We start from the raw sequence: 26,568 nt of genomic DNA, 5'->3' as shown, positions 1-26,568 counted from the left end.
TGCGCGCGTTAATGCGGTGACGTAAAAGTGAGCACGTGCTTCAACACGTGCGACGTGATAGATATTCAAAAACAATACGTGCGTGATAGATATAGGTAAAAGTATTCAATCAATAGGTGAAAACATTGCGAGGTCTTTCGGTACCTCCGTGTAGACAATTTTGCACGCAGACTCGTTGCAACCAGGGGCACCTGTTTCATACAGAAGGCCCACGTAGTAATCATCCCAGGGAAGTTGAGCCAACGATGAATCTAAAATTAATATTATTTAACAATTAGAAATAAAATTCCCCCTTTACATCCGGCTAATCCGTTGTTAACTTGATATATCTTTGACCAGGTTTGTGCATTGTCGTCGCTTCGAAGAACTGTCATATTAGCTCGACTGGCTGACGTAGAATAGGGATTAGAGAAGAACACGGTGCCACTTCCTATTCCTAGTACAGACGCCTCACAGCCTTCTCCGTTTAGGAGATCCCTGTCATAGTATGGCCCATGCCAGCTTTCCCCGCTGTCATCGCTCACAGCATATGCTCGGCAGTCACACATTTCCGGATTGATGTGAGGCCTCATGTTCATGTAGATAGAACCGTTGGATAAGAGAGCCATAGTGCATTCTCCCATATCCTTCATTTGGTCGCCAGCAGTTGGAGACGATTGGTACGTTTGGCCACCGTTGTCGCTGTAGTAAACAGTCACGTGTGAGCGTGGGGATTCGCCGTGTATAGCGCAGAAGACAAGACGACCTGATGGAAGTTGAAGAGCCTCGCCGCAACACGGATGAACGCCAGGAAATTTGCCGAGGTACTGATCGACTGGAGTCGGCTGAGAAAAAGTCAATCCATCGTCAATGGAGATCATTTGATGAGTCGAACGATTGGTCTTGCAGTTCCCTTCTCCGACACAGTACTGGCGAAAAATAACACATAATAATAATAATATAATTGAACTTGATTGTTGTTGCCTGGACTACGATGTGTGAATGGACTTTGTCGTAGACGACGGTTCCGAGGACTCCCAATTGATGGTAAACAATGGGACCCCACGTTTTTCCGCCGTCCGGACTTCGTCTCGACGACACGTAGACGTTGCACGACGTTTCGTTGCACGCTCGTTTGATGTAGTCCGGGTAGCAGTTATCTCCAGTCCAGTTTCTAGAGTGTACAATTAATTAAGCTGCTTCTCTTTGATGATCTAAGGTTCTAACCTCGCGTTCGAAAAGGCCAAGAGCGATCCTTTCGACGTTGCTAAGAGTGCTGGAATTCGGTAGCAAGGGAGACCGTTGTCGCCGTAGTGAAAGACGTCTACATCCGACAGGATAGCCCTGAAAAGGAACACAAACACGAACCGAAGCCAGTTATATCCCTGCCGAAGCGAAGCAGACATTCTATTTGAAGCTCCCGGATAAAAAATGTCTCTTTGGGCCAAATCGCAGTCCGATCAATGGGAAGAGCCTATTCAAACGGTTATTTCCGAAATGCAACGGGTTGCTCCCGTTATGCAGCAGCTAACGGGCATCCAAAACCGTTTGCAGAAAGGTGCAGTGGCAGTAGAGGAGTTGATGAGCAGAAAACGACGCGAGTTTCGTGACGAAATGGAAGCCGAACGGAAAGAGCTGACGGCTGAAAAAGCGGCTGCAATGGGAGAAATTCGAAAGGAGCGCGAGAAATTGGAAGAGCAGAAGAAGGCGATGGAAGGCGTTTACAAGTTTCAATCGTCAAAAATCAAACTTGACATTGGTGGCACGAAATTTACTACGTCTTTGGAAACCCTTTGCAGCGAGCCTGGTTCTATGTTGGAGGCAATGTTTAGCGGTCGACACAAGCTCATTCAGGATGAAGACGGCTATTATTTTATTGATCGAGACGGCACCCACTTTCGCTATATTTTGAATTATTTAAGGGATGGAATTGTGAAAGAGGGATGCCTTCCTAGTGATCCTCAAATAGTAAAAGAACTAGAAGTCGAGGCTGATTTTTATCAGCTTCAGGGGCTGCTGAAATTTTTGGAAGGAAGGGGTTTGCCTGCTGTTCCTCAGGATGACGTTGATAGCTGTTTTCGAAGCAAAGCTTGCACTTTTTATTCACAAAATGGATCATTACTACAAGGCTCCTGGGTTGCGAAAAAGCAAGTCACATATAAATTCAAAAACTTGTCTGGACTTGACTTTTCATCAAGAAAATTTACCTACGGAGCATCTTTCGTTGGAAGTATTCTTAGAAAAGCTAATTTCAGAAATAGCCTCTTAACTAATGTTGACTTTACCAATGCTGATTTAAGAGATGCAGATTTTGAAAACAGCAATCTTTCTGGACGTGCTTGTTTCACTGGAGCCAAACTGGATGGAGCCAGATTCTCTCCTGGCATCAAAGAACAATTAGGTTTGCACTAACTCTCTTTCTTACTCACTCTTTTTTTCTTACTCGTTCGAATCGTTTTGTCTGTTTGCTTGTTTCTCGTACACATGTTCAGAATTCCTAGCGCGCTCGTCGTACCGTATCAAGGGGCAACACGTGCAGTTTACATCCGGTTCATGGTGATGGATGAAGGACGAGCTGAATCGGACCGCGTACGGTCTAGTTTTTGCCTTTTCCTGACTTAGAAACGTGTCGTTGTTGTTATAGCTGGTGGACTTGCACGTTCTCGTCATTCCGCCCGAGCAATGGCGAACAGACGTCCGATGGACGTTTAGTTCTGCATGCCTTGAAGCCGTTTCTGTTGGATTTGTACGGTACGTAATGGTCTCGAAGCAGTTTAGCGGCTAACTAAGTAGAAAAGGCTTCAGTTTCGCCATTATCCGGGGGTGTGATCTTGTACTGTAGTATTTATCCTGAAATGGAATTAAAACAATTGCGTCACGAAATTCAAATTCAGTTGGTTACAAAGGATGTTCCAAAAACTTTTCTGTTTCTGAGACTAGTTGGAAAAAGTTTGGCTCAGGTAAAAGACATGAAGTTTCCTGTTAATTTATGTAGTGCATTTGACTAGGTCTCCGCTAAGCAGGAGGGAGAAATCACAGCAAAACACTACATTCCTCCTTACGTGAGTTATTAGCTTTGTTTCATGGTCATGTGCTCAAAAATAATTGTAGACATCATCACCTGAAATATACCTATTGTCATCCAATCGTTTGTCATCTGACTATTCTTCTAAAGCCTTTAGTGGTGCGTAGCAGAATAAAAGAAACGTCATATAGTCTGCATTTTAGTCTAGATTTTGAGTTTGACTCTGATACGACAGCAAATAACGGTTCGAATTCCGTTCAAGGAGTATCATCAAGTCTAACTGGAATTGAGTGTGATGAAAAGGCTCTTGGCCAGCCTGGAATGCCAGGAAGCGAGAACAACGATTATCCAATAGAATTACGTTCAAATTTTTACAATGCAGATCAGAGTCACAGAAACTTTAATGGTCACAGGACTTACCATCAAGGAGAAGCTGGTACCCATTCTCAGCCACGAGACGGTGTGGATGTGGAAGGCTCTCGCGATCCGGATTCAAGCGATGAAACAATTCAGCACGATCAGCTATCGCCGGAAGGATTGGCACCTGCTCAACTGGCCGAAGCTACAGCTGGATTCGAAGCCGCACTTTTTGGAAAATTGGCAGACCAGCCACGCGACGTTCCCACGGGCATGTCAGGACGTTCGCGTGGACGGCTTGAGGCCGCTGAGAAGGACACAGAATTAACAGCACAGAACGCTCTTTCGACCAATAACCAGCCCCGTCAGCTTTCAGCATATCTTCATCAAACAGATAGGGTAGCCACAAAAATGCGACGCTATCAAGACACTCGAACTCCCCTGAGTATGGACCGAAATCAAACTCCTCCTCCGAGCTTGTCTGGGCGAATGAGAGAAGCAAAGGGTGGATCACCACGCCTGTTGGATTCTAACAGAAGTCGATACATTGTAACAGAGGATAAAAGGAACGGTGACAATCGGCAAATCAATGACGGGCTCGTCAGTAACAGCCCTCAGCTCCAAGTACACTACTTGCTGGAGGAACGCCGAGGTTCACAGTTCCATGCTACTGCCGACTCGAAAAATAGTCGTGCAAATAAAGAATTGGAACTTTTGAGGTTAATCTAATATTTACAGTTGCAATACATATGTCAGTAGTAATTTAGAGATTCGTTTCATCGTGGGGTAGAAAGTCAAACGGCTCAGGATTCGAGCGAACGCAAATCAAACGAGTTTCAGTTGCAAATGGTATGCATTTGATTTATATGTAAACCACGTGCCTTTGATGTCTCTCAAGTCAAGGGATAGTAGCATCAATAGCACCATCATCAGCCAAGATTCAGATCCCCACGTTGATGCTGCCCAGTATATGCTGTACGCACGTTTAGACCACTCTTGTGTGTATATCATGTGTTACAGGGGAGAGCAGAGAGTCGAGTCTACCGCGAATGGGGGGTATGAAAAAGAGGAGATTCCTGCAACACGGCAATCTTCAAATTCTTCGGCAGAAAGGTATAAATAGAATTTTAAAAATGGTACTAATGAACGAAAATATTTGTGTAGCCTGAGAGTGAGGAGCACAACTGTAGCTCTCGATAAAAGGAAATCAGCGTCCTCCGACTGTTTGGCAGACAAGTGCAAGACTATCCTCTTGGTTGAAAGATATGGACGGTTTTTCTGTAGGCAGGAACGTGTGATTAGCGAAAAACGGAGTGGGACAGCTGAACCTTCCAAGTGGGTCCAATATGCATTCTATGACTTTTCCAGCTCTCTGAATTTCAGAAAAGAATCACTTCAACGGTCAGACAAAACCGTGTCTACAAAGTAAGATCAAATTAATTTACGCGATTAATAAATCCTGATCACGTTTTACAGGCATAACAGAGTTAAATTTGCCGGAGAGAAGGACCAAGACTCACTAAGGTAAATTCTATACATGCAACAGAGGATCGACTCATTATTGTGGGCTCTATAGACGACGAGTAAACCCTCCCAACGGAAGGCATAAGCAACAAACATTAGGCTCTGGTCCTTCGCTCTGGTATAGTTTGCAAAAGATATAGATTTTATACATAAAACATCTAGTAAATAGGGTATCGAAGGCGGCCTCTAAGCCCGAGGTGCAAGCAGCCGAAACCTCAATCAAACACGCTCAAAACTTTCAAGAAAAGATGCAACGGAAAAAGCAAGGTGTGTGTCTCTCGCTGATTAAGCCCTGACGAACTATAACGCTTTTGTGATAGAAAGTCGTCCAGATTCCGGTGGCGAATTAACGACTATTTTTGCCGAACGGTTAAATAACTTGCAGTTACTTGCACAGAGCCTCATTGAGTTATTGTACTAGAGATGATCTTACAACTCGTCACGGACTGCTCGTCGCTCAAGCTAGATCCCTACAAATAAAATTGCAAAAGTCTCGTTACGAAAGTACTTGTCTTACTCCTGCTATTAAACACTCTCTCATTGGTTATTTGATTTCAGGTGAAAGTTTGTGGAAAAAGAGATTTCTATCAGAAAAGAAAACGACTTTGCAGCTCGAACAACAGTGTGCAAAATTGCAGCAGCAACTACACCTCGCTCTAGTGCAGAACCGAATCGAAAGGCTAAACAACGGTTTCCTTGCATGCAAACCGTTGTAACCAAAATAATTTCATTTTTCATTTTTTTCTAGGCAAACGGAATCATGCAAAGAACGTTCAAGAAGGCTTGTTTCCTTCTCAACAGGTAAAGGAGCCCACGTGTTGGCTAGCAATTCGATTTCGTTTGCCAGAGCAACATAAAGATTCAATGTGCTAAGCTAAACAGTGACATAGCGGAACTGCGACGAAATGTAAAACAGGCGGAAACGCGGCTAAAAAACGAGCATCAGGTGAGCAAACACAGAAGAAAAGAATAGGGCATCTCATTAGCACTTTAATATAGGCAAGAGAGAAACTAGAAGCAGAGCTTAGGGGTCTCAAGCAGGAATTGTTACAGCAGAAGATAACAGCGTCACTTGTCCGAGCAAGAGTCCAATAAAGTAAAAGGATCACCGTAAAGAGCACATACTATATATCACTTTGGGAGAAACATTCGAGACAGACAAACAAACAGTCAACGAACGCAAAGGCAGAACACTAGCTCTCAATTAGAGCTAGTACTTATTGCAATTGGCAGTGGTGTATTCGGTGCATATGCTGTTGTCTGTTTTCTCAACAAACCCACGGGCTTTATCCAAGCCGGCACCTAAACGCCAACAGCGTTTCTATGCAGCTGCCTCGACATCGTACCCACCAGTCAATAAGTTGTGCATGTTGCAATAGTTCGTTCCAAAGTCTAACAACGCGTACCAAATTTCAGAAATCGAGAAACCCTATAAAGAGCTTGAAAATCGACGCTCTAAAAATTGGGGGGTTCGACTCACATAGACTTCGCAACCGAATTTTTTCTTTGGGAAGAATGAAAACTCGATGCAATCAGTGTAATTGCGGACGGGAGTCGAGTGAGTCAATTTCAACTTTTTGCTGCTACTCGATTTGAGCTAAAAAATTGTAACAACACTCGACCGCATGCGCACCCCCGTAAATGACGTCATTGTACCTGATACCGGCATTTCTCCGTGCTACCGCATGGAGTGTTCATACCCCAGTTCTTTATCTGAGAGACTAGAGCGACGTTCACAAACGAGCAGTTGGTGTTAGGAAATGACCTGCGTACATAAACAATGCACGCGTGATTCGAGGCGCCATATAGAGAGAGGTAGGCGAAGCACCAGGCACGCAGTTGCCCCTGCTCCCAGCGAAACTACTGGGGTCTCACGCGAGCGGACGAGGAAAACGAAAGCACGAACGAAAACGAAGGTCGAGCGATCACAGTAGCGATCGAACGCGCTGCAGGTAACTTCTCACCAAGATAGAATGCAGCTGGCATGTATTGGATAGGCAGATGCGGCGCACGCGACGACGAGCAAGACGAGAACGCTGCACCACGACATAGCGACCGAACGAATTTTTTTAGCGAAACGACCCGTACGTAGAGGGCGTGGATACAAGTGATAGCAATAATTTCTAGCAACACGACATACTCAAAATGAAAGAAAAGAGCGAAGCAGTTTGAAGCACTGCACGCGTGACTTGCAGCTAATACTTTCCACAGTTAGCAGAAGTGTATTCGGTGCAGTCACTATTGCTAGTTGTTTCAGCAAAACCGGAATTACTGTCCAATCCGGCACCTGCACGATGACTCACTTAGACAAGGTAGAACGGTTTAAAGCACAACTCCCCGATATTACCTGTCAACAGATTGTGCATGTTGCAATAGTTCGTTCCGTCATCCAAGACGGCATACCACGTCTCAGACGTCGAGTAACCCTAGTAGAACAAAAAAACAATGTAGAGAAAAGGTCATAAGGGAAGAAAACTCATTGGCATACGTGGACTGTGCAAGACGCGCCGCTTCCGTCAAAGGCAAACGAAACGTCGTCCACGTACTTGTGAACAGGGGTCTTGTGAGTCAGTTTCAACGCAGAGCTGCTACTATCTTTGAGCTAAAAACAAATGAATATTGTATGCGAAACGCATCCATTGTTTATGATGTTATATGTACCGTATACAGACACTTCTCTGTGCTGCCGCAAGCTGTGTTGGGACCCCATTTTTTGATCTGATTGACAAGAGCCGTGTTGACCGTCGAGCAATTTGTGTTGGGAAACGACCTGGAATCGACACAGAGATTAGACTCTCTCTGACGTCATCCCCTGCACTCCCACAAGAACTGAGCTCAACAGAGGTAAAGGTCAATGACTCAGTCGCGTTCTGTTCGGCCAAACGTTACGATTTCTATTTAGGAACTTTTCTTTAACTGGCGCCTGTTTTCGCGCCCAACAATTTTCGACTGCACGCATTGAAAGGTGCGCGATTCTTTTTGGCAGATCGTCTTCTCACCAGGTCAGTTTGCAGCTGGCGTGCAACGGATAGGCGTTCGCACCGTATGCGACGACGAGGAAGACCAGAACGATGCGGCTCAGCATTTCGACAATAGTCACGACCCGCGAATGACGAACCGCGTCATGTGGTTTATCTAAATCACGTGGATTCCTATGACGTAGAGAGCAAAACGTCAGGACACACCCTAGCAACGCGTTCGGATGGAAGACCAGACGAAAAACGTACGAATTCAAAACCAACAGACTGTTTTTGCATTTTCTATCGTTCAGAAATCGTTCAAGCCTTCGAACTGGGCCCAATTGAGTCCCAAGGAGATAAAACGGCTTCCTCCTCAGGCCGTCAGTCGTTACATGGCCGTAGGCAGACTTTGCGAGCACGTGGCGTTAACTATTGCTATATAAACCTTTTTTCAGTACGAGCCTCCGACGAAGGAAGCATTGGCCAGCAAAGAGCAGTGTTTGAAAAGACTCAGGGAAGCCAGGAAAAAAGAGACGCAGACCAGGTTTATTCCGTGTCTATTACTACTAAAAAGATTATGCAGCTCATTGATTTAGGGAGGAAATGAAGGAATGTGTGTCAGCTAGAATTATCGAAGAAAAGCGTTCAGTCCTAGTGGGACAACTGAAGTTTGTCACTTGATTTTCCTATTCTGTCTTTCTTAATTACTTAAGAAGCGTTTTTTCAGAGCGGCTGAGGCGCGAAATCGAATCCGCGACTTGAGAGTGAAGTGCCTTGAGACGAAGGTAATGGGGGCTCAGAAGGGGTCGTTGATTTGATCAAACCTGATGGGTGAAGACTCGCGAATTGAAGCACATCACCGCTTGCCAGCCGACGGCAAGAGACGCCGTTCGCTTTCTGGCGTTTGTGCCTCCAAAAGAAGAACCGCTCATCAAAAAAGATCTACTTCGGCAGCCAGAGGTACTACCTTACTCGCTCTGGTACACATGTGCACACGTTTACGGTGTAGAGAGAAAGGTGCGAGGCTATATTAGAAGACGAGAGCGGGCTAACACTAGGGAGACATTTGACCTGACATTTCAGAAATATAGAGTCAAATATTTATCTTTTTATTTATTATGATCGTCTATGTCTGTCTATGTATGTGGGTGCATACATTACAGTACAACTACGGCGACGAGATGACGTTACAGTACCAAAATATTTTTAATTAATTAACTCCGTTTTTTGAATTAGCGTGCCAGGAAAAGTTATAACGAACGCTACATTTCGTCGGGTAGCTTCGCTTCGAGAAGTTTCTCGCGTCGCTTTTCCCTTTCGAGCGCTTTTTGCCGTTCTTCATCGTCGCGTCGGCGCTGTTCTTCGATTTTCTTCGCGCGTCGCTTCAGCTTCGTTGATCGCTCGTGCAAGCGATTCATCTCGTCGCGAATTGCCTGCAGTTTTTGACGATAGTGCGGAATGGCATCGATGACGCTCGTCACGTCGCTGATCATCTTCTCGTCGCGAAAGCGGGCGATTTCCTCCTGAAGCTGATCGATTAGAGTCTCTTGATTTTTCGACGGCTCCTTCAAGACTCCTTTGATCCTTTCCACGTCGGGAAGAAAGTGATCCAAAGTGCCCTTCGTTAGAGAAGCGACGTCGATCGACTCCATAACTTTAACGCGCGTCGCCTACTCGCGGAGACTCCCCCCTCCTTTTCCGACGGAGAAATGCCGCAGAAATACGAAAAAATCCCTCTAAAAGAATTTGGCACAGGAAATTCGGACGAAAGCGATAGCGAAAGAGATACGCACGCGTCGAAAGACAGCTACTACGCCAGAAAAGACAGATTGTGGGAAACAAGAAACAGAAAGACGTCGTCGGCCTGCTGCCCGCAATCAAAAGACAAGCAAGGACTAAAAATCATCGTCGTAGCCCTCATGGGAGCCATAATCGCGTTCATGTTCGTCGGCGTGGCAATCAAGCTAAGTATGACGTCAAAGAAGAAAGTCGAGCCTCCGCCCACTCCTTCGTTCGTCGAACGCAATTTGCTCGATCGCTACTGTAGCGCGTCTCACATCTCCATATCTCAATTGAAATCGTCAAATAATTCCGAAAGGATGACGTCAAAAATCCTTTGGAAAATCGACGCAAAACAAAGCGCCTCGTCCGAATCGTCAGTTCGCTTTGTCGACGTAAACTGCGACGGCGTTCTCGACGCCATCGTCGCCTACGAAATGGACAAGTCCGACGTCAAGGCTCCGACGCCTCGTCTCCTCGTCGAATGTCTCTCGGCCGACGCCGGAACGCTGGACTTCTGCCACGGCGGCGTTCTCGCTCTCGACGGCAAAACGGGCGCGATCCTTTGGGAACGAATGACGCCCAACGGTCTCTACGCGATCGCCTGTCTCGTCGACGTCACCGGCGACGGCGACACGGATTGCTTCGTCGGCGGTCGATACGGCGATTTCGCCGTGTTGGAACGGCACACGGGCGCGGCGATTTGGTCGAGCCGGACGCGACATCCGACGTGGGGCTATTCCACGCCGCAGCTCGTTCGCGATTACGACGGCGACGGAGTCGTCGACGTCGTCGTGACTCACGGCGGCGATCCGGCGTGCGCTTGGAACGAGACGGAGCGCGATGCCGGATTGCTTGTTTTGTATTCGAGTCAGCGCGGCGTCGTCTTGTCGGCCGTGGCGATGCCCGACGGACGGGAGACGTACATGTCGCCTGTCGTGCACGATTCGCGGATTTATTTCGGGTCGGGCGGGGAAACGGTGGGCGGGTGTCTCTGGTCGATTGACGCGGATCGGTTTGCGGCGTTGCGCGGAAACGGGTCTATCGTGCCGCGCGTAGCGACTAAGGTTTTTGAGTCGAGTAAAGGTGTGATGAATCCGCCCGTTTTCGCTGATATGACGGGAGATGGGATCGATGACGTCGTGTTGGCGCTGTTTAACGGTCGACTGGTCGTGTTGGACGGGCGCGATCACGAGAAGCAAATCTGGAGCGTCGATTTTGGAATGACTGAAACCTATTCGTGCGTTTTACTTCAACAATCGATTCTCATCCTCTCTCTCTAATAAGCATCTTTTTCTAGGCAACCTGCTATTGGACGATACAATGACGATGACGTTCCCGATGTCATGGTGATTTATCATTACGGAACGTATCACGAGCATTACACAAAGACGACAATTGCAATCGTCGACGGCAAATCGGGTCGTGTGTTGATGAAGCAGACGTCGTCGGTGACGACCGACGTCGAGTCGTCGCCGCTCGTCATCAAAACGACGAAAGGTCCCGACGTGTTTTTATACTGGAGAAAGACTTCAAGCGACGACAATGAGAAGGAGGAGACGACAGGGAGGATTATGGCACAACTGCTAGCCATCTCTGAAACAAACAGAACTCTTTTCAAAGACCTGCCAGGTAAATACAGTAGGTATGAGTGGCTATAGGTCATCCCCATCATGTCATTCAGTCTCTTCATCAATGTCTTCAAACGCGTTGGATTTGTCTTCAACGCCCGGCTCGACGGACATGGACGGCAACGGAAAACTCGATCTCGTCGCAAGTTACTCCACGACGAAGTGCATTTCGCCGGACGACGCCGCGTGCGAGAACGCCGTTCAACTGCTGCACGTCTTTCGCATGGAAATCGAACTCGACGACGCGCAACCGCTGATTGCCCAAGCGTGGCTGGGATACATGGGCACGCGCGGTGACGGTCACAACGACAATGGAACGCATTCCTTTATATAATTAATTTTTGTTGCTCTTTTTACGCAGGTTTTCAACGGACAATTGTGTGAAGTTTTTTTTAAGTTTTTCTTCGAGTTATATGATCGTAGATGACGACTTGTGTATATTCTTTACAAAGTAAGGGAATTCGCACCGAATTGTCGCCCGGTTTCGAGGCCTAGAAAACGTTTTTCAGGCTTTCAGGGCTCGCGCGTGCTAAATAATTTCTACGTACCTTTGGATCAACGTTTAGAATTTTTCTGTCGCGTTTGTTTTTGAACAACAGTCCCGCTGTATTATCTGCAATAACCTGAAAAGAGGGCAAAATTATTATATTCTGTTGGCCTATATGATAGCTAGTGCCTGATAGTTTGGTGTGTTATTTGACGTTGACGTCTGCGTTTCCCAATTATAGAAGCTATACAAACCGAAATTGCTCATTGAGCTATGTCTTTTTGGGTTATTCTGCAACCTCAAGTCCGATTGCTTAGGTAGAAATCGTTTTTTGCCAGCAAAGTAGGGCTCGAAATCTTCCGCTTTCAATCGATTTGCGTAATCGATATACCCTGATATTTCCTGTTAGAAAGGCTCATTATTACACCTTCGCATTTCTAATTTTACCTGGCCTTTAGCGTTTTTATCTCGAATGAAAATAATTGTCTAAATACAGAATGTTTTTTGTTGTTGTAGAGTTCTAAGACATACTGTCATCTTTCCACTTCTGTTTGCTTCTTCTCGCTCCGCTAGAGCTGTCCAAAATACGGACGACCTTAGATTCTTTCCCACATGAGCTAGAGCTCTAAAGTGATTATCTAACATACTGGTTAGTATTATTATATTCTTCTGTCACCTTTTCTGTGTCTTTTTTGATAGTCTGCTCGCCTCCGCTGCTTGTTTTCTCGCCTCAAATTCTTCTCGCTTCAAAACCTAAAGATGAATTTATTGATTCGTGTTCTGACGCGAAATCGCACGTCTTTACCTCTCCACTGCCTCGGTATCCCAATTCGACTAGCTGGCGTGCTAATTCTTCGTCCTAAAAGTAGTCTTCGTAAGAGATAAGTCAGGATTGTTTCTGTTTGCGGTGCCTCGAGATAGTAGAGGTCCGTCTTCGTTATTTGGCTATCTAGATAATCTTCGTATGTTGCAAACTCATTAACAACGCTTTCTGCCCCGATAGGCAGTTCGTCTTCCATCGCAGCGAGAAGAAACCGAACGTCAAACGGTAACTATGATACAAATACGGGAAACTTGGCTGTCGTTAAGGAGCCATATCTTTGTATTCTCGGCTCTTTTCTAGACTTTTTGTCAATAATCCTCAGTGAAACGCTGCAAATAAACATCCTATGTTAGTAGTGTGAGACGACTTGCTTCAGAAACGAAGAACGGCTCTATTTAAAGCGCGCTGCTTCACTTGGCAATCCGGGCATTCGTCATGGACAAGAAAACTCGCAACGAAGGACTCAGCGAAGACGAAATCGGGCTGAAATGGGATCGTTGCATTAGCGACCTTTGTATCAAATCAGTGGCAGGTCTCAGCGTGGGCGGTATCGTCTCTTTGGTCCTCTTTCGACGACGATCGTGGCCGGCCGTGCTCGGTTTGGGAATGGGAATGGGAATGGCCTACTCCAATTGTCAAAATGACTTTCAGAGAGGCCATCGCTACGTAATTCGCAGTGGCCCGCTCCCTCAGGACCCTTCTTCGTCGCTAACGTAGAGACAGTTGACGCAATCGTCGTTATATTGTTCGAATGAGTGGTTGTGGTCTTTTGAGGGCTCCTCAGTGCTCGTTCTACCTCAGCACCTTTTGGGGTCCCCCCTCGCTTTACGAATAAATATATCAATAAAAGATATCACTGGCGTCAAGGGACTTTCTCGCTGTGACGATTTGAACGCAACGTTTCTTCTAGTTGTTGTTGTTGATGATCGTCTAATTGGCCGCGTCATCAGAATGATCAAACATGGTCGCTTATCTAGATTTACACTCATCAATTATGCGAATTTCTAGTAGCGTCATCTTTCCGTATTCACGACCGTAACGTCAGCTTGTGTTTAGTACACGACTTAGTTTTAAGTCCCCACGTGATGTTACCCCACGTGATGTCATCCAGTCCCCAAGCGCATGCTTATCTTAGACCTATCACGCGTGTGCCCCTCATTGTTCCTTTGCCTTCCTGCCAGGATGCGTTGCCTCCTGCTCTGCGCGCTCTTTTCTTTCGTTTGCGGCAAATCTGTAAGCAACATCACTCTTTGACTCAATGCAACCTCGTCGAGCCTTCAGCAAATTCTCTGATTCTTTTTTTCTTTAGGTTATTAAATTGCCGTGTTCTTGCACAACGTTCTGTAGCTGTTATGAAGAAAAAGAAGGCTACTGCGGCCCCATTTGCAGCTCCTCGAACGAGACATTCCCAAATCGCTGCGAACTAGAAAAGCATAGCTGTGAAATGCTGTGCAACGGCTCCTCTAGCCCTCAGCCAGTGCTTGACTACCCGGGTCCCTGCCAAAGTAAGTCTAAGAAAGGCTTCTGTGGTACACAACCCTTCCGGTCCACGCCCCAAACTGGGGTACCTCAGGGACTCGCTCTCTAACGATACCGAAAACAAGTAGAAGAGTTTAAAATTCTAATTGGCAGTGCTAATAAAAGCATTTTGGAGCTAAAGAGGCATTGCAAAACTCTTTGGCGCCCAAGTGCGGTAATTAGATCTCGTGAGATGCATTGTCTTTTCACGTGATTTAGTAATTGCTCTTTTGTTTAGTGAAGCATCCGTGCGCCGACAATTTGTGGAGCCAGTTTCCAGAACGCATGGTCAACTGGTTTGAAGCCTTGGAAAACGGCATGCCGGAAAATGACAACGTGCCCGAGGATCCGTCCGTCGAATGGCAATGTGATCAGTGGAAAAAGCGCAAGGCGACCCTCCAGAAAAAATTCAACGATGTAAGATTTTTATATTGTGTGAGTCGGTTCGATTTGTAACGTTGTTTCCTCTCTGCACAGTTTGATGCAAATAACGATTCCTTGCTGGAGTCCAATGAATGGCTGTCCTTGAATGAACAGCTGGCCAATCTCGAAGTGTGCGCGCATAAATTCTTTATGAGTTGCGCTGGACAGGACGAAAAAGTTACTCTTAGTGAGTGGTTTAAATGCCTCGAGCTTGAGACCAGTAAGCAATGCGTATCATTTTCTTCGAAGTGATTTTTTTAATCTAATCTATTAGATCCGTGTCCCAAGAAAGTTGATTGGCCTACTTGGAATCCTGTGTGGCCTAAATGGGAAAATGAGTGGCCTGAAGACGAGGCGGTGTGGAACGAGTGGGCTCAAGAATGGTTCACGTGGGCCGCTAACGAGAAACAGAGCTGGGAAACTGAATGGAAAGAGGAACGCTGGCCTGGATGGGTCGTAGACGAGAAGCAGAAGTCGGATGTGAAGTGCGCTTGGGAAGCTGACTGGTCTCAATGGGCAGCCGCTGAAATGGAGAAGTGGCAAATGAAATGGGTAGAATGGGAGCAGAAGTGGCCCGAGTCTGCAGCAGCAGCGAAACTGACTTGGGAAATGTCTTGGTTGCAATGGAAAGAAGAGTGGCTGCAGTGGGCCGCCATGCAGTTGCAGGAGTGGCATCAATGGGAACAATGGCTCCAGTGGGAATCGGAGCAACCCTCATTGAATGCAGAGTGGTCCGAGTGGAATGAAACGTGGAACTGTAATGACTGGGAAGAGAAGTGGTCTCAGTGGGCCTCGTGGGTCGAGTCTGAATGGAATAACTGGAGAATTAAGTTGCACAAATGGGCAAAACATTGGCCCAAATGGGTGAATCCAACGCCAATGAGTAATGCGTGGGAAACCTACCAGGCAAAGTGGATTCAGGTGCAGGCAAACTGGGTGCAATGGATAGCTTCTGAAAAACAGAATTGGGAAGATACGCTGCAAGAATGTGAGATAATCTTGCCAGAGAAATGGGAAGACCTTTGGTCCAAGTGGGAAACAAATCGTCTAGAGACGGAGGAGGAAAACTGGCAGGCCACGTGGAACAGCTGGCAAGAAAGAGAACCGCTGTGGAACGATTGGTATGCCGAATGGTCTCAATGGGTCATCTCTCAGAAGGGCTCCTGGGAAGACAAGTGGGGCAATTGGGAAGCAACGCTGAACGTCAAATGGTTTGACTGGGGAGCGCTTTCGAAGAAACTGTGGCAAATGTACTGGTGTCAACTCGAAGTGAAGTGGTCTGAATGGGCAGTCGCAGAACAGCAGAAATGGGAAAGCAAATGGTCGAAAGGCAATTGGGACAAGAAAGCGTGGTCCAAATGGATCGAAACGTGGTTCAAGTGGAAGAGTTCTCAAAAGAAGGAACTGCATGAATTGTGGTTTCAATGGACAGAGCCCAAGTGGCAGGCGAAGTGGCAGGAAAAGTGGACGCAGTGGTCTAAATGGCTAGCATCCGAGAAGGCAGAATGGGAATCCAAGTGGTCTTCGTGGACAATGGAATGTCAAATGGACGACCTGTGGAAGTCCATCTGGGCCATGTGGGAAGCCACGTGGGAAAACAACTGGACCGAGCAACAATGGTTCCCTCTATGGAATCAGTGGGCAGTTGCTGATCATCATAAAAAGCACGCAGTGTGGAAACAGTGGAAAGCCGAATGGCCATCGTGGTCATCGTCTCAAGAAGACACGTGGCAAAAGAAGTGGTCACAATGGAAAAACGTTTCAGATGCGTGGAAAATGGACTGGTGTCAATGGACGAAGGCTCAAGAGCAAAGCTGGCTATCTTGGTGGAACCAATCGAAAGTCGAATGGGAAGAGAAGTGGCCCAAATGGGTGGCTTGTTGGGAACAGCAGTGGTCTTCGAAATGGGTTCAATGGAAAGCCTCTTCGTCGCAATGGGCAAAGGAAAAGGCAACCGAATGGTTTTCTGCTGACGCCGGCGAGTTCGCGTGGACCGACTGGCCAGCGTGGAAAGGCTCGCAAGAGAAGAGTTGGACTGCGGAAATGACTACGTGGCTCGAATCTCAGCAGCCACCGGAGGACGATCAGGAATCCTGCTCGTCGCTATGGCAGGCCTAACATTAACATTGCTTTCTTTGCCTTTGTAGTATGTCTTTGTTGCTGCTTTCTTTGTACATCTGTGCCTTTGCGTCGAATAGATACCTTCGCTGTGCACGTGAGTGACACAAATAGAAAGGACTTCGCCATCCCGTATAAAAACATGAAGTGGTTCGACGCCTTCTTCGTTCTCGTCGCTGTTGCAGCTCTTTCGAGCGCGGTAGGTACAAGATTTAGTTAGAATTTCACATCTAATCGTCCGGGCGACCGGGCGCTGTAAAACAACGCAACGGCACCAGTCTCAGACTATCGAGAAGTTAGCAAATCATACGCCCAACTCTTTCTCGTTGCCCGATTGCGTTTGTAACCTTTCGCGGACCGGACCGGAGCCGTAAAAAGGCTAAAACCTCTACGTTAGACGCGACAAATCTAATTACACAGACAATGGCTTGAGCATCTGGCATGCGTCTCTCTCGTTCGCGTCTAGGAGGAAGACAAGTCGAATGCGGAGAAAATCGCCGACTTGTGTTACGGATTTCCGTGCGAGCACGACATGGAGTGTCAGTTGATGAACGGCAAACCGACGTGCGTCTGCAAGGATCCGAAAGACTGTCCGCCGTGCGACGTGCCGCCCAGGATCGGCTGCTCGGTGTGCAGCACCCGGAACAAAACGTTCGAATCGCACTGCGTTTTCAGTCGGACCATCTGTCTAATGAGAAAGGAGGGTGTGAAACGCGTACCTCACGTTGATTATCCCGGCGAATGCCAGAGTATGTGAAAAAGAAATTAGAAATAGGGATTGTGTGGTCATCTTTTTTTCTATTGCAGTGCCGCATCCTTGCACTCCTGAACGGTACGATTCGTTTCGCGGTCGCATGATGGAGTGGCTTCGACGCACGGAGAAGTACGAGGAGAGCGGAACTACCGACGACGAGACACGACCCGAAGATCCGTCGAAGGAGTGGCTGTGCGACGAGTGGAAGAGAAATCAGCGCGCTCTCAAGTGGGAATTCCAAAAGGTATGATGATGCCATATGATTCTATACGACGTCATATAAACGACGTCTGCAGTTGGACACCAATGAAAATAAGACCATTGACGATTCTGAAATGCACGCTCTTCGTCGACAAATTCTCAGGTACGAAGTGTGCACGCGCAAGTTTTTCACCAGGTGCGCCGGCAAGGATAAGAAGATCAACAAGGACGAATGGTTTGCTTGTTTCGGACATCCCGAGCGTGAGCACTGTAAGTCATACTATGTCCTGTAGCGCCCAAGTAATAATTCCTCTGGGCCAATTTCGATCAGTGGAATGACTTGGGCGCTACGGGGCGCTACTGTAATGTTGCACCTGCTATACTAATGTACTCTTCAGCTCCTTGCATGTAAGTGCCCGGGATATCGAAAATGAATTCATGTGTGTTTGTCAGTTTGTTGTCTTTTCTGCTTTGTTCTGTCTTGTTCCTCGTCTCGCACGTGTGAAACTTCCTTTTCTTTTTGCGTCTGACGTGTGCCTAGCGCGCTGTAAACGAGAATTGTGTACGTGGCCTTTCGTTCCGGCTCCGGCTTGACGTCGCGCGTGACGCAGTTTACAATGTCTTCCGAGGAGCATCTCCTTAGACGAATGGCAAAGCGGGTATAGATAATACGCCGTTTGGCCTGTCTCCGTGCCCGGATCTCTCACCTTTCTTCCCCATATAACGCCTGCACTTATAGGCGAGCTCTATAGCGGAGTCGAGCCGCAGCTTTAGAGTGAAAGGAAAGGGGCTTCGAAGACAGACGAGCATGCTCGAACTCGGAAAACCGACGGTGAGTCGCGTCGCTGCATAACATAGTCGAATCGAACTCTCGTTTCCTTGACACTACAGGAGCCAGTAGGCGAAGAATCCGTCGAAGAGGTACGGGAGAATCGGGGCGTACATAAATATATGACGTCTACACGTAGCCCGTATTTGCACTTAGAGTTCTGAAGAGTCTTTTTTCCTCTCTCGTTTTCTGAGTAACAAAAAGCTGGAGGTATAGCACGCTCTGTTTACCTTTTCTCAAGTAGAGGTTGCCTTGTTGGTAGCTGGAGTTGAGAACATGTCGAATGCAGCTAAAGGAGGCGATGATGAGCAACTCCAAGCTTGACGACGCTAAAATGCACCTCGAATATACAGTAGAAGTTCTAAAAAATAGGTACTATTTAGCCATCCATATACACTACTTATCTAAAAAAATCATAATTAGTGTATCTGACATGGAGGAGCAAGTGTCCGATCTGAAGCATAGGCTTCACTCTAAGACAAGAGTCAGTTGCAGCCAAACAACTCCACATATATAAGTATATGAACCTACTTTTGCATTAGGAGCTTATAGGATATCAATACGGTAATTCGAATTCCAATCGGGTTGATGATTTACCTGACATCTCATCACAACAGTTGGAAAAACCAGAAAGCGTACCTTCACCAGATCAGAGCAATAGACTGAAATTGGCTTTGAATCAGTGGGACATGGCAGAGGCGGAACTCTCCGCAGTTATCGACGAGAACCTCGTATTGAGTCGCGAGAGAGACGCCGCAATCTCGTTGGTTCACTCGTTGAAGGAAACCGTGGCCAAAATCGAAATCGAGCGAGACAAAGCTCTTCTCGATTTAGCCGAGAAGACGAAGAAGGCGGAAACTCTGGCAAAAGACAACGACGAGTTGGTTTCGAAATTGAAAAAGAGCGTCCGAGACGCGGCGACGATGACGGCGCTGGAGCCACTCGCCGAAGAAACCGAGTCACTATATTCAGATAATGATTTAGAGGACGCCTTTAATTCGATCGACGAAGAAGTGCAAGAGGAAACGGCGAAACCGAGCGAGACTCAACAAGAGAACAAAGATGATGACACTTCGCCAGCGAATCGCGACTCCGAATCCAAATGCAACGGCGGCGCTCTTCCGTCGATCGCAGAGGAGGAGGATCGTGAAAATGCCGACTTGCGCGAGTCGATTTCTAGCCCCCTTCTACCGAACGACGTCTACGTGCCTGGATCCATACTAGTCAGTGCGTCTTCGGGGTCTATTAGTCATCATGCCGGTTCAATGCCCGTGGACGAATCCGTTCTCACCATCTCCTGGCCTGATGAAGTTGTGTACGAGTCGACGACCCAGGAGATTTTTTGCACGGCCGTGCAGGGAAACGATCACGGCCCGTCGTTGCGTTCGACCGACGTTCTTCTCAGTCCCATCGTCTACGCGTCTCCGCGCGTTGCTATTCTTCGACGACCGGTCACGATCGAAGTGCCCCATTGCGCTTTGATTGATTCCGGCGGCTGGCACGTGACTGTCGTGAAGAATTCGAGTTTGCTGAGCGAGGAACCGCTTTGGGAGCCGCTCGCCTCGTGGACGTGGCCCAAGATGGGGCAGGACGAGAATTGCCAGCTGAGTTCGGAGGTTTTTCGGGTCGACACGTGTCGGCTCGAAGCGTATGCTATGATTGGGTGTCGGTTGCGCGAGTCGAGCGAAGAGGAAGTGCATCCAATGAAGAGACTATCTCTGATGGTGTTTGGGAAAATTTGTCAGAGAAAGACCGGAGAATACGTACGACTCAAAGTGGCATGTTCTTCGGATCTAAGAGAACAGCAGAAGGTAGAGAACAGATAGAGCTAAAATCGATTAGGTTCATAGGAATTTTTTTAGTACGTTGAACAAAGGGAACAAGAATGCGGCTGGAAAGAAATTAGTTCTTGGGCATCTTTAGTTGTAACCGGTGACGGCAATGACATTGAAGTCGGTTTAGCAGCTTCTTCTGTTGAGATTCAAAGTTCTACTAATGAGGTTGTGGTCTCGCGGTTTTCATTATCGCTGAGACGTAATGCATGTCTTCTTAGGATTTGCCCTTTGACGCGTTTTGGCCCGGTATCGAATGCCCATGCGTCACGTTCGACGTCAGTCTTCCGGAAGACGATTTCGGCGTCAGTTTTAACATGGGGCAAAGAGGAGAAGCCGGAGAGCACGACGAGCAAAGCCTGTCGTTCACAGTTCCCCTAAAATCGGTAAGTAATGAGGAGGAGAGAATGCGTGGGGCTCCTTGCATGCATGCACCCACTCCCGCTCACGCACCAAGGCCCTTCTCTCGACGAGCCATCCTTTCACTTTAGCTCCGATCATCTTCTACTGTCCTTACCTTTTTGGCCTCTCCCGGTCGAGCAATCCTACCGTTTTCCGTTGCCGCCGAGCTCGGCTGTCTCCTCGATCCCGACCACCCGCTCGGCAACGATTGGCGTCACGTTGCCTATATTCTCGGCCTAAGCGATTCGGAGCGTCGCGCGTTAGAACGTGCAAAGCATCCGACTCAGTACATTCTGTCGAAGCTGCCTGTTCTCGGGCAAAATCGTAACACCCTGCAAGGTCTTCTTGACGCCCTCTTCAGAATAGAACGGCCGGATGCTGTAAACGTCGTGGCAGACTACTTGAACTCGCTGTGAAAAGCGAAATGTTTTTAGATTTTATAAGAAAAGTCAGCGCTAACGTTCATATAAAGAAAAAATGCAGGCGGACTAAAACGTTATCCGATAAACCCATTATCTAGCTCAGCTACTCGTTGACAACGACAATAAATCCATTTACTTTACCCGACTTTGCTCCCGTTCCCTTGATAGGATCATTCGTTATAATCTCGCCCGTCGTCGTGGCGACGAACGCGACGGTGTTCCCACCGCTCGCCACGTCGACCGGCACACTGCTCCCTTGCTTTGTAAACACGTTCCAATGAACTCGCGATTTAAAATCGGGGCCGACGGCGAGAAAGGCGGCGTCGCCTCCGTACGCTCCGACCTTGACTCCGTTTACCGTCAAATTATTCCTATGATCGATGCAACAGGAGGCCCGTTGGGCGACGTAGACGTTACCGCCTTCGCCCACGGCTATTCCCGTCGGCGTCGCCGAATTCCCTTTGCCGTCGTCCTCTCGACTGAGTATGATTTGTCCTAGCGACACGTTCCCCGTTTTCGGTTCAATGCGCCCGATAAACGTTATTCCCTCCGATCGCATGTTGTACGCCTGCGTGTAGGCATCGTAGCCGACCATTTCGATTTGTTTCTTCAGATTCTGGCCCTGATAGCGAAAGCACGTATTTCCGCCGTAAGCAATTCCGGAAAAGTAGAGCATTCCCTCCTTTTCGTTGTGGAGTAGATACTCGCCCCGACTGTCCGCTTCGTTGCCGGTCATGTCCTTTCCCGACCAGCAATAGTCTTTCCACTTCTCCTTCTTTAGCTCGTAGTCCCACGCTTGGATGCACGGAACTTGCACTGGCAAATGAGTCGGCAAATAAGTTTCGTAAAAATACGTCAGAAAAATAAGTTTGTTTTCCGGATCAATGGCAACGTCGTTCCAGAAGTGGCCCCCCTTGGCAAATTCGTTGCTCGCAGTCACCTTTCCTTGGGCGTCATAAACCGTGACGACGTAGTCGGAACCGCGATTGACGGCGACGAGAACAGCCGCCATTCCCGTCGACGTCAAAGCGAGCCTGCAGTTGGTCGCCGAGTTCGAGCAGTTGGTCGTATTGACGTGCCATTTGATTTGGGTTGCTTCGGTGTTGAGCATCGCAATGCCGAAGTCGCCCGAAATGAGTAGGCCCTCACGAGACACCTTGATGTGATTCACTACACTTCCAATGCGGGACAACTGTTTCGGTTGATTTCCATTGGAAAGAGCTAAGACGAACCCGTCCGTAGCATTGGGCATGAGGTCAGCGGGCTTAAGATTGTAATTGAACGGCCCAAATCCAACAACCCAGATCGTGCCCTTGTCGTCCACCTCCACGTCGGTGGGCGTGTTATTTTGAGACGACGAGCCGAGATAGGAGGATACGCCGACTTTTATGTTGTAAGGATCTGGGTCTGCAAGAACGGTAGAGGTCAGAAACGCGTATAGGACGGAGAGAAGCATCGTTGTCAGTACAATCATTTTTCAACCAATAATTGTTGTTTGATACGGGAACGCGAGTCTATCAAAATGAATGGAGACGAGTCAATTTTTGAAACTAGCATCGATTCGTTTGAATCATCTGAGGACATGATTTCGGACAAAAGCAGCGAATCGATATCAGAGCAAAACAGGTGCGCACAGACAACGCGAAAGCACAATCGTCATTGATTCAATAATTACAGCAGTTACGAGAGCCTAATCGTTCAAGGCATCTCCCTAAAGCGTGCTGTTCTACTCAGTACCGAATATCTCAATGATTCGATGGCGTCACAGGCCGTACGTCAGCACAACATTCGCCTACACACCGTTCTCGTCATACGAGACGAGACGGAAAGTATGCTCGCGTTTTCCGTCGCGTCGTCGCTGAGTCTCATACTCCTAATCGTCACCGATTCGAGAATAACGGGCAAAGAAGTGAGAGTGCATTTGACGTTCGACGGATGGCAAACGCAGTGCGACTACAAAGCCGAGTGGATTCGAGCGAGCGAGAACGGAGTGGAGAAATTTTCACTTCAGGTGCAGCTGGGCGAGGACGTATGGCAAATGCCCAACAAGGAAGATCTAGTTCAATTTGCCATTGTTCTAAGAGCGGGCGATAACGAGTGGTGGGACAACAATTATGGCTTTAGCTACAGGCTAAAGTAGTAGTAGTAGTAGCTAGTAGTATAGTTAGTCAGTGTAGGTTGCCCGCCATTCTTGGTCGACCCCCTATGCGCCAAATGCGTAAACACGTGCTACGCTCTACCGACTAAGTTTATTATAAGCTGGAAAACATTTTCTTTAGTTTTGACCCACTATAAATGACAGACTTCCACATTCCAGCAGTCAATATGCCTTTGAGACTCTGATTAAGACTAGATTGTTTTACAATGGCGGCAACCGAGGCTTCAATGTTGCCGTTATGTTGCGACAGTTGCATTCGAACATTTTTGGGAAGTTTTTCAAGTTTTTCGTCGCGAGATTCGCGACGGAAATTGTCCTCGCGAAAAGGCGCGTAAAGATCGCGAAATCCCTCGAAATTGCCGTCAACAATATTTGCAACTTTATTTCGATCCTCGCCGAACGTCATTCGAAAGTCGCCACCGAACGAAAGACCGGCAATTTGCATAAACAAATCCCTTTCGGTGAATTCATTTGGCAAGCAGAGCTCAGCAACTCGAAGAGCGCTGCGCAGGTTTGCGTCCAGAGCGCGCTTTATTGCGTCGCTCCCGCCCACGAGCACGCGAACGGGCTTGTGCAGGCGACCGCTGATATACAACGTGTCCCAGTCAGTCAAATCGCGCAGAAGCGCGCCAACGCTGATAACCCCGTATTTGATCAGTCGTCCGGACTCGCGATGCGACACGAGCGTGTTATAATACACGCCGGCGCCGTATCGCTCCTGAACGGCGGCCACCGTCTCGTGACCGAAGCGTTTTAGACACGAATAGTGTCGCGCGTTGCGCTCGATGTTCTCCGCGTGCCACGCAATCGGATTTTCGACGGCGAAGACCAAATCGAGCACGTTGCGACGCGCATCGGCGTGTCCGCGCTGCTGAAAAGCGCCCGATCCGTAGGCGAACGCGAACGCAATGCCCGACGGAAACGAGTCGAGTATCGTTCGACTGAAATTGGTCGTCGAAAAGAGGCGATTCCACATGTTCTACAAATGTGCGCGCGCTAACGTTGGCGTCAAGGTTGTCAAGGTGAGTACACTAATTTCTGACGTCATAGTTAATTTGCAAAACAAGTAGATAAATAGATAGATAAATAGCTAGCTAGATAGATAGATAGTCTGGGCCGGATAGTAAAGAAGCTATATCCTAATAACTTCATTAGATCTCGTTGTGACTCTCCAGGTAATCGATAACTTGCTTGAGATTTGTTAGAGTGTTAAACTCTCGCTTTTCTACAAAGTTCATGAATTTTGTCGAAAATCATCAAAATGCCATATTACGTTTTCGCGAATGGAGTTTCTCCATCATTGACATGAGCTGCTGATGGCAGTAGAAAAATGGAACCCGAGCCGAAAGGCACATAGAAATCTAGCAGTCGAACGACGATCACAAATCGATTTCGTTAGCAGCTAAACGCAGTTACCCAATTAGAAATGCACTCCTTCGGAGTAACAGAAAATCCAGCGAACATGGCTGGATTTTGTAAAATTCCCCGAGCAACCATAACCCCTATATAGAAAACTCAAAACTACGCTAATTAAGCAAATGACAAACAAACCGTTGACTCCCGTGCGAGAAACGACATTCTCCACGTCAGACAAAGATCTAATGTCGCCATTGGCAACCACCGGAATCCCAACAGATTCTCTTACCTAAACGCGCGGAGACACTAAAAGTTTCTGCACTCTACCTAGTAATTTTACCAATCGGATAGCATCGTAATTGGGAGGTTCATTTCTCTGGGTGACTGTTCTTCCGTGTACAGTTATCCAGGAGCAACCCGCTTGCTCCGCGTTTTGCACTAACCGTACAGTTTCTCTACACACGCATTTCATAGCGGACTCATGGATCACTTTGTGCCTGTTTTACGTACTTCAAGTCATCGTGTACTCGAATTTTTATGCTGACTGGAATCGTGACTCGATTCTGCGTCTGCCTGATTATGTCTCTCACTAAGTCCGGCTGGGATATTAGGTAGCATCCGTAGCCTTCCCTGAGTGCCCACGGTTGGGGACAGCCACAGTTTAGATCAATGCCGTCAGCAAATCTATAGGATGGATTTAATATTGTCTCTCTGTCTCTCTCTCTTTAGACTTATTACGGTGACACTATTTCTGCGGATTCGGCCAACTCAAATGCAGTCTTGGCAGCAAATTGGATTACCAAGGGATGATCGTCTGCAAAGAAACGCGATACACGGAATCATCCGACGACAAAATCAAATCTGACCAGAATCCGTCGAAAATGCGCAATCTCTTGCAGTTTTTGACGCAAGAAACGATTCCGCTATGATCATGGGCGTGAAGGCGACATCACAAGAGTATCTAAAATACATGACCGTTTTTTTCCGGCGTTTCTGTAGAGGCCAAAGTCTGTTTACTTTCTAACAAGCCTTCTCAGCGGAAGCCTACACAGAAGAGCAGAGGAGGATTATAAAATGTAGTCTAAGGGGACAAAAAGCGATAGACTTGCTTGGATTTTCTGACCATTGGGGCACAAATACGCACGACGTTCTCAGAGTAGAGAGAGGCGAGCAAGTCTACCGGCTGATCCCTTGTCATAGAGAGCGAACACCCTGAGCGGACCGATCCTAGCGCGCGCCCTGAGCCCTGGAGTCCGGTGATGCACGTCTATTTCGTTTCGTCGCCGCGACGAATGCGGCTCTTCACGAGAAGCGTTTTGTTTCTTTTCGTTCTTGCTGTGCTGCTATTGGTTGCATCTTACTACGACGATCTTGACTACAGAGAAAAACAGAGGCGAAATTTCGGGGCTCTCGCCGAAATGTTTGGACTGAAAAGCACAGATGAGATACGGTTTTTGCACGTAAACTCGACTTCGAGCCTCGATAAAGCGCTGAAAGACGAAAGCGTGCATTTTCTCATTTTTGACGTCACACTGGATCGGTCGAGATCTCACCCGGTCATCCGCGGAAGTGACGTCAAATTGGAGAATTGGATTGACGAGGTATTGGGTCAGAGTAGAAAAATTGGAATAGTTATTCATTGCGTGGACATACCTGCATTGGAGTTGACATTTCCAATAGTGAAGACAAAGAAATTTATTCCCAACCTGCTCTGGTTCAGTTGGATTATGTCTCGAGGCGAGGATTTTGATAGTGTGAAAGCCTTTATCAAGGAGTGCGACTTCTCCTTACAACCTTACGGTACTATCATTTCAATCGGATGGAAATCGACGGAAAATTTTGAAAACAGTTTGAAGAAATTATTAGCGTCTACGTCGTCTTTGCAACAGCGCGTGATAATCGACTTGAAGGCGTCAACAGCCGTACAGTTCAAGTCCCAGCTAATACACATGATGCAAACACAGTTAGACTATTCTCTACTCGTAAGATT

General features: G+C 47.4%; 14 protein-coding genes across 17 annotated transcripts; 8 read left to right on the top strand and 6 right to left on the bottom strand.

Annotated features, from left to right (window-relative positions):
- Window positions 1-22: 22 nt before the first annotated feature.
- On the bottom strand, window positions 23-1,385 carry LOC136190695 (sialidase-like). Its single transcript, XM_065978932.1, has 4 exons — window positions 1,207-1,385; window positions 964-1,153; window positions 299-908; window positions 23-251 (listed from the first exon to the last, which is right to left on the bottom strand). The coding sequence occupies exons 1-4, from the start codon at window positions 1,383-1,385 to the stop codon at window positions 106-108; spliced, it is 1,125 nt and encodes a 374-aa protein (XP_065835004.1). The 3' UTR covers window positions 23-105.
- Window positions 1,362-2,479, top strand: LOC136190696 (uncharacterized). The gene has a single exon (XM_065978933.1). The coding sequence runs from the start codon at window positions 1,411-1,413 to the stop codon at window positions 2,389-2,391; it is 981 nt and encodes a 326-aa protein (XP_065835005.1). The 5' UTR covers window positions 1,362-1,410; the 3' UTR covers window positions 2,392-2,479.
- An 8-nt stretch (window positions 2,480-2,487) lies between these two features.
- Window positions 2,488-6,527, top strand: LOC136190693 (uncharacterized). 2 transcript variants are annotated; one of them, XM_065978930.1, is made up of 21 exons: window positions 2,488-2,568; window positions 2,624-2,730; window positions 2,822-2,939; window positions 2,988-3,041; window positions 3,091-3,163; window positions 3,213-4,080; window positions 4,129-4,210; window positions 4,260-4,327; window positions 4,382-4,474; window positions 4,526-4,597; window positions 4,646-4,696; window positions 4,745-4,786; window positions 4,838-4,885; window positions 4,938-5,003; window positions 5,055-5,152; window positions 5,206-5,254; window positions 5,307-5,389; window positions 5,444-5,575; window positions 5,634-5,686; window positions 5,733-5,831; window positions 5,885-6,527. In XM_065978930.1, exons 1-21 carry the CDS (start codon window positions 2,533-2,535, stop codon window positions 5,978-5,980), a joined length of 2,388 nt encoding a protein of 795 aa, XP_065835002.1. In that variant the 5' UTR covers window positions 2,488-2,532; the 3' UTR covers window positions 5,981-6,527. The 2 variants fall into 2 exon arrangements, with proteins under 2 accessions (XP_065835002.1, XP_065835001.1); XM_065978929.1 differs by having other exon boundaries at window positions 4,260-4,336.
- Window positions 5,997-6,968, bottom strand: LOC136190699 (uncharacterized). The gene is made up of 5 exons (XM_065978938.1): window positions 6,850-6,968; window positions 6,542-6,650; window positions 6,366-6,482; window positions 6,236-6,314; window positions 5,997-6,187 (listed from the first exon to the last, which is right to left on the bottom strand). Exons 1-5 carry the CDS (start codon window positions 6,933-6,935, stop codon window positions 6,096-6,098), a joined length of 483 nt encoding a protein of 160 aa, XP_065835010.1. The 5' UTR covers window positions 6,936-6,968; the 3' UTR covers window positions 5,997-6,095.
- On the bottom strand, window positions 6,935-8,024 carry LOC136190701 (uncharacterized). Its single transcript, XM_065978939.1, has 5 exons — window positions 7,885-8,024; window positions 7,547-7,655; window positions 7,374-7,487; window positions 7,233-7,311; window positions 6,935-7,172 (listed from the first exon to the last, which is right to left on the bottom strand). The coding sequence occupies exons 1-5, from the start codon at window positions 7,968-7,970 to the stop codon at window positions 7,081-7,083; spliced, it is 480 nt and encodes a 159-aa protein (XP_065835011.1). The 5' UTR covers window positions 7,971-8,024; the 3' UTR covers window positions 6,935-7,080.
- LOC136190698 (protein LKAAEAR1-like) lies at window positions 7,772-9,075 on the top strand. Of its 2 annotated transcripts, XM_065978937.1 has the most exons (7): window positions 7,782-8,108; window positions 8,157-8,243; window positions 8,301-8,389; window positions 8,442-8,513; window positions 8,573-8,630; window positions 8,683-8,805; window positions 8,855-9,066. In XM_065978937.1, exons 1-7 carry the CDS (start codon window positions 8,088-8,090, stop codon window positions 8,918-8,920), a joined length of 516 nt encoding a protein of 171 aa, XP_065835009.1. In that variant the 5' UTR covers window positions 7,782-8,087; the 3' UTR covers window positions 8,921-9,066. The 2 variants fall into 2 exon arrangements, with proteins under 2 accessions (XP_065835008.1, XP_065835009.1); XM_065978936.1 differs by having other exon boundaries at window positions 7,772-8,108; window positions 8,683-9,075.
- A 418-nt stretch (window positions 9,076-9,493) lies between these two features.
- On the top strand, window positions 9,494-11,721 carry LOC136190694 (protein FAM234B-like). The gene is made up of 4 exons (XM_065978931.1): window positions 9,494-10,864; window positions 10,925-11,256; window positions 11,309-11,548; window positions 11,617-11,721. Exons 1-4 carry the CDS (start codon window positions 9,555-9,557, stop codon window positions 11,637-11,639), a joined length of 1,905 nt encoding a protein of 634 aa, XP_065835003.1. The 5' UTR covers window positions 9,494-9,554; the 3' UTR covers window positions 11,640-11,721.
- LOC136190697 (cilia- and flagella-associated protein 299-like) lies at window positions 11,570-13,561 on the bottom strand. The gene is made up of 9 exons (XM_065978935.1): window positions 12,654-13,561; window positions 12,548-12,601; window positions 12,419-12,495; window positions 12,274-12,367; window positions 12,190-12,228; window positions 12,041-12,144; window positions 11,932-11,986; window positions 11,804-11,878; window positions 11,570-11,746 (listed from the first exon to the last, which is right to left on the bottom strand). The coding sequence occupies exons 1-9, from the start codon at window positions 12,759-12,761 to the stop codon at window positions 11,648-11,650; spliced, it is 705 nt and encodes a 234-aa protein (XP_065835007.1). The 5' UTR covers window positions 12,762-13,561; the 3' UTR covers window positions 11,570-11,647.
- Window positions 13,562-13,679: 118 nt separating this feature from the next.
- LOC136190648 (uncharacterized) lies at window positions 13,680-16,720 on the top strand. Its single transcript, XM_065978875.1, has 5 exons — window positions 13,680-13,798; window positions 13,875-14,070; window positions 14,322-14,500; window positions 14,561-14,726; window positions 14,781-16,720. The coding sequence occupies exons 1-5, from the start codon at window positions 13,688-13,690 to the stop codon at window positions 16,622-16,624; spliced, it is 2,496 nt and encodes an 831-aa protein (XP_065834947.1). The 5' UTR covers window positions 13,680-13,687; the 3' UTR covers window positions 16,625-16,720.
- Window positions 16,721-16,739: 19 nt separating this feature from the next.
- Window positions 16,740-18,149, top strand: LOC136190653 (SPARC-like). The gene is made up of 5 exons (XM_065978879.1): window positions 16,740-16,823; window positions 17,091-17,373; window positions 17,432-17,622; window positions 17,675-17,849; window positions 17,978-18,149. The coding sequence occupies exons 1-5, from the start codon at window positions 16,767-16,769 to the stop codon at window positions 17,989-17,991; spliced, it is 720 nt and encodes a 239-aa protein (XP_065834951.1). The 5' UTR covers window positions 16,740-16,766; the 3' UTR covers window positions 17,992-18,149.
- Window positions 18,135-21,206, top strand: LOC136190649 (netrin receptor UNC5B-like). The gene is made up of 10 exons (XM_065978876.1): window positions 18,135-18,238; window positions 18,319-18,411; window positions 18,471-18,500; window positions 18,565-18,618; window positions 18,671-18,780; window positions 18,832-18,892; window positions 18,951-20,219; window positions 20,271-20,408; window positions 20,462-20,626; window positions 20,732-21,206. Exons 1-10 carry the CDS (start codon window positions 18,197-18,199, stop codon window positions 21,056-21,058), a joined length of 2,289 nt encoding a protein of 762 aa, XP_065834948.1. The 5' UTR covers window positions 18,135-18,196; the 3' UTR covers window positions 21,059-21,206.
- A 148-nt stretch (window positions 21,207-21,354) lies between these two features.
- Window positions 21,355-23,401, top strand: LOC136190654 (uncharacterized). Of its 2 annotated transcripts, none has more exons than XM_065978882.1 (2): window positions 21,355-22,690; window positions 22,745-23,401. In XM_065978882.1, exons 1-2 carry the CDS (start codon window positions 22,587-22,589, stop codon window positions 23,202-23,204), a joined length of 564 nt encoding a protein of 187 aa, XP_065834954.1. In that variant the 5' UTR covers window positions 21,355-22,586; the 3' UTR covers window positions 23,205-23,401. The 2 variants fall into 2 exon arrangements, with proteins under 2 accessions (XP_065834954.1, XP_065834952.1); XM_065978880.1 differs by having other exon boundaries at window positions 22,742-23,401.
- Window positions 23,304-24,198, bottom strand: LOC136190105 (phosphatidate cytidylyltransferase, mitochondrial-like). The gene has a single exon (XM_065978178.1). It carries the CDS (start codon window positions 24,196-24,198, stop codon window positions 23,317-23,319), a length of 882 nt encoding a protein of 293 aa, XP_065834250.1. The 3' UTR covers window positions 23,304-23,316.
- Window positions 24,199-24,270: 72 nt separating this feature from the next.
- On the bottom strand, window positions 24,271-25,796 carry LOC136190652 (tRNA-dihydrouridine(20a/20b) synthase [NAD(P)+]-like). The gene is made up of 10 exons (XM_065978878.1): window positions 25,688-25,796; window positions 25,596-25,622; window positions 25,445-25,539; window positions 25,317-25,392; window positions 25,089-25,262; window positions 24,919-25,033; window positions 24,774-24,867; window positions 24,639-24,724; window positions 24,496-24,583; window positions 24,271-24,447 (listed from the first exon to the last, which is right to left on the bottom strand). The coding sequence occupies exons 1-10, from the start codon at window positions 25,774-25,776 to the stop codon at window positions 24,374-24,376; spliced, it is 918 nt and encodes a 305-aa protein (XP_065834950.1). The 5' UTR covers window positions 25,777-25,796; the 3' UTR covers window positions 24,271-24,373.
- Between the last annotated feature and the right edge of the window lie 772 nt (window positions 25,797-26,568).

This window comes from Oscarella lobularis, chromosome 8, assembly GCF_947507565.1.
Source record: "Oscarella lobularis chromosome 8, ooOscLobu1.1, whole genome shotgun sequence".
Taxonomy (NCBI): Eukaryota; Metazoa; Porifera; class Homoscleromorpha; order Homosclerophorida; family Oscarellidae; genus Oscarella; species Oscarella lobularis.
The sequence above is the reverse complement of the archived record's forward strand: the minus strand, read 5'-3'. Positions and strand labels throughout refer to the sequence as shown.

Coding starts and splice junctions, on each gene's coding strand:
- LOC136190649 (XM_065978876.1), top strand. CDS start 18,197: ATGTCTTCCGAGGAGCATCTCCTTAGACGAATGGCAAAGCGG. Junction 18,239..18,318: donor TTAGACGAATGGCAAAGCGG/GTATAGATAATA, acceptor CTGCACTTATAG/GCGAGCTCTATAGCGGAGTC. Junction 18,501..18,564: donor GCGAAGAATCCGTCGAAGAG/GTACGGGAGAAT, acceptor ATTTGCACTTAG/AGTTCTGAAGAGTCTTTTTT.
- LOC136190648 (XM_065978875.1), top strand. CDS start 13,688: ATGCTTATCTTAGACCTATCACGCGTGTGCCCCTCATTGTTCCTTTGC. Junction 13,799..13,874: donor CTTTCGTTTGCGGCAAATCT/GTAAGCAACATC, acceptor TTTTTTCTTTAG/GTTATTAAATTGCCGTGTTC. Junction 14,727..14,780: donor ATGCCTCGAGCTTGAGACCA/GTAAGCAATGCG, acceptor CTAATCTATTAG/ATCCGTGTCCCAAGAAAGTT.
- LOC136190696 (XM_065978933.1), top strand. CDS start 1,411: ATGTCTCTTTGGGCCAAATCGCAGTCCGATCAATGGGAAGAGCCTATT.
- LOC136190654 (XM_065978880.1), top strand. CDS start 22,587: ATGAATGGAGACGAGTCAATTTTTGAAACTAGCATCGATTCGTTTGAA. Junction 22,691..22,741: donor TCGATATCAGAGCAAAACAG/GTGCGCACAGAC, acceptor CAATAATTACAG/CAGTTACGAGAGCCTAATCG.
- LOC136190652 (XM_065978878.1), bottom strand. CDS start 25,776: ATGACAAGGGATCAGCCGGTAGACTTGCTCGCCTCTCTCTACTCTGAG. Junction 25,623..25,687: donor CCAATGGTCAGAAAATCCAA/GCAAGTCTATCG, acceptor TCTTCTGTGTAG/GCTTCCGCTGAGAAGGCTTG. Junction 25,263..25,316: donor TCCGCAGAAATAGTGTCACC/GTAATAAGTCTA, acceptor TCCATCCTATAG/ATTTGCTGACGGCATTGATC.
- LOC136190699 (XM_065978938.1), bottom strand. CDS start 6,935: ATGTCGTGGTGCAGCGTTCTCGTCTTGCTCGTCGTCGCGTGCGCCGCA. Junction 6,651..6,849: donor GCCAGCTGCATTCTATCTTG/GTGAGAAGTTAC, acceptor TTATGTACGCAG/GTCATTTCCTAACACCAACT. Junction 6,483..6,541: donor CGGAGAAATGCCGGTATCAG/GTACAATGACGT, acceptor ACAATTTTTTAG/CTCAAATCGAGTAGCAGCAA.
- LOC136190694 (XM_065978931.1), top strand. CDS start 9,555: ATGCCGCAGAAATACGAAAAAATCCCTCTAAAAGAATTTGGCACAGGA. Junction 10,865..10,924: donor GGAATGACTGAAACCTATTC/GTGCGTTTTACT, acceptor ATCTTTTTCTAG/GCAACCTGCTATTGGACGAT. Junction 11,549..11,616: donor GGGATACATGGGCACGCGCG/GTGACGGTCACA, acceptor CTTTTTACGCAG/GTTTTCAACGGACAATTGTG.
- LOC136190695 (XM_065978932.1), bottom strand. CDS start 1,385: ATGTCTGCTTCGCTTCGGCAGGGATATAACTGGCTTCGGTTCGTGTTT. Junction 1,154..1,206: donor TTGGCCTTTTCGAACGCGAG/GTTAGAACCTTA, acceptor TGTACACTCTAG/AAACTGGACTGGAGATAACT. Junction 252..298: donor TAACAACGGATTAGCCGGAT/GTAAAGGGGGAA, acceptor TATTAATTTTAG/ATTCATCGTTGGCTCAACTT.
- LOC136190697 (XM_065978935.1), bottom strand. CDS start 12,761: ATGGAAGACGAACTGCCTATCGGGGCAGAAAGCGTTGTTAATGAGTTT. Junction 12,368..12,418: donor TCAAAAAAGACACAGAAAAG/GTGACAGAAGAA, acceptor TAATCACTTTAG/AGCTCTAGCTCATGTGGGAA. Junction 11,879..11,931: donor ATAACACACCAAACTATCAG/GCACTAGCTATC, acceptor CCCTCTTTTCAG/GTTATTGCAGATAATACAGC.
- LOC136190693 (XM_065978929.1), top strand. CDS start 2,533: ATGGTGATGGATGAAGGACGAGCTGAATCGGACCGC. Junction 4,598..4,645: donor TCCGACTGTTTGGCAGACAA/GTGCAAGACTAT, acceptor GTTTTTCTGTAG/GCAGGAACGTGTGATTAGCG. Junction 5,004..5,054: donor GGCTCTGGTCCTTCGCTCTG/GTATAGTTTGCA, acceptor TCTAGTAAATAG/GGTATCGAAGGCGGCCTCTA.
- LOC136190698 (XM_065978936.1), top strand. CDS start 8,088: ATGGAAGACCAGACGAAAAAC. Junction 8,244..8,300: donor CCGTCAGTCGTTACATGGCC/GTAGGCAGACTT, acceptor ACCTTTTTTCAG/TACGAGCCTCCGACGAAGGA. Junction 8,514..8,572: donor GTCCTAGTGGGACAACTGAA/GTTTGTCACTTG, acceptor GCGTTTTTTCAG/AGCGGCTGAGGCGCGAAATC.
- LOC136190653 (XM_065978879.1), top strand. CDS start 16,767: ATGAAGTGGTTCGACGCCTTCTTCGTTCTCGTCGCTGTTGCAGCTCTT. Junction 16,824..17,090: donor TTGCAGCTCTTTCGAGCGCG/GTAGGTACAAGA, acceptor GTTCGCGTCTAG/GAGGAAGACAAGTCGAATGC. Junction 17,374..17,431: donor TTATCCCGGCGAATGCCAGA/GTATGTGAAAAA, acceptor TTTCTATTGCAG/TGCCGCATCCTTGCACTCCT.
- LOC136190701 (XM_065978939.1), bottom strand. CDS start 7,970: ATGCTGAGCCGCATCGTTCTGGTCTTCCTCGTCGTCGCATACGGTGCG. Junction 7,488..7,546: donor CAGAGAAGTGTCTGTATACG/GTACATATAACA, acceptor ATTTGTTTTTAG/CTCAAAGATAGTAGCAGCTC. Junction 7,173..7,232: donor CATGCACAATCTGTTGACAG/GTAATATCGGGG, acceptor GTCATCGTGCAG/GTGCCGGATTGGACAGTAAT.
- LOC136190105 (XM_065978178.1), bottom strand. CDS start 24,198: ATGTGGAATCGCCTCTTTTCGACGACCAATTTCAGTCGAACGATACTC.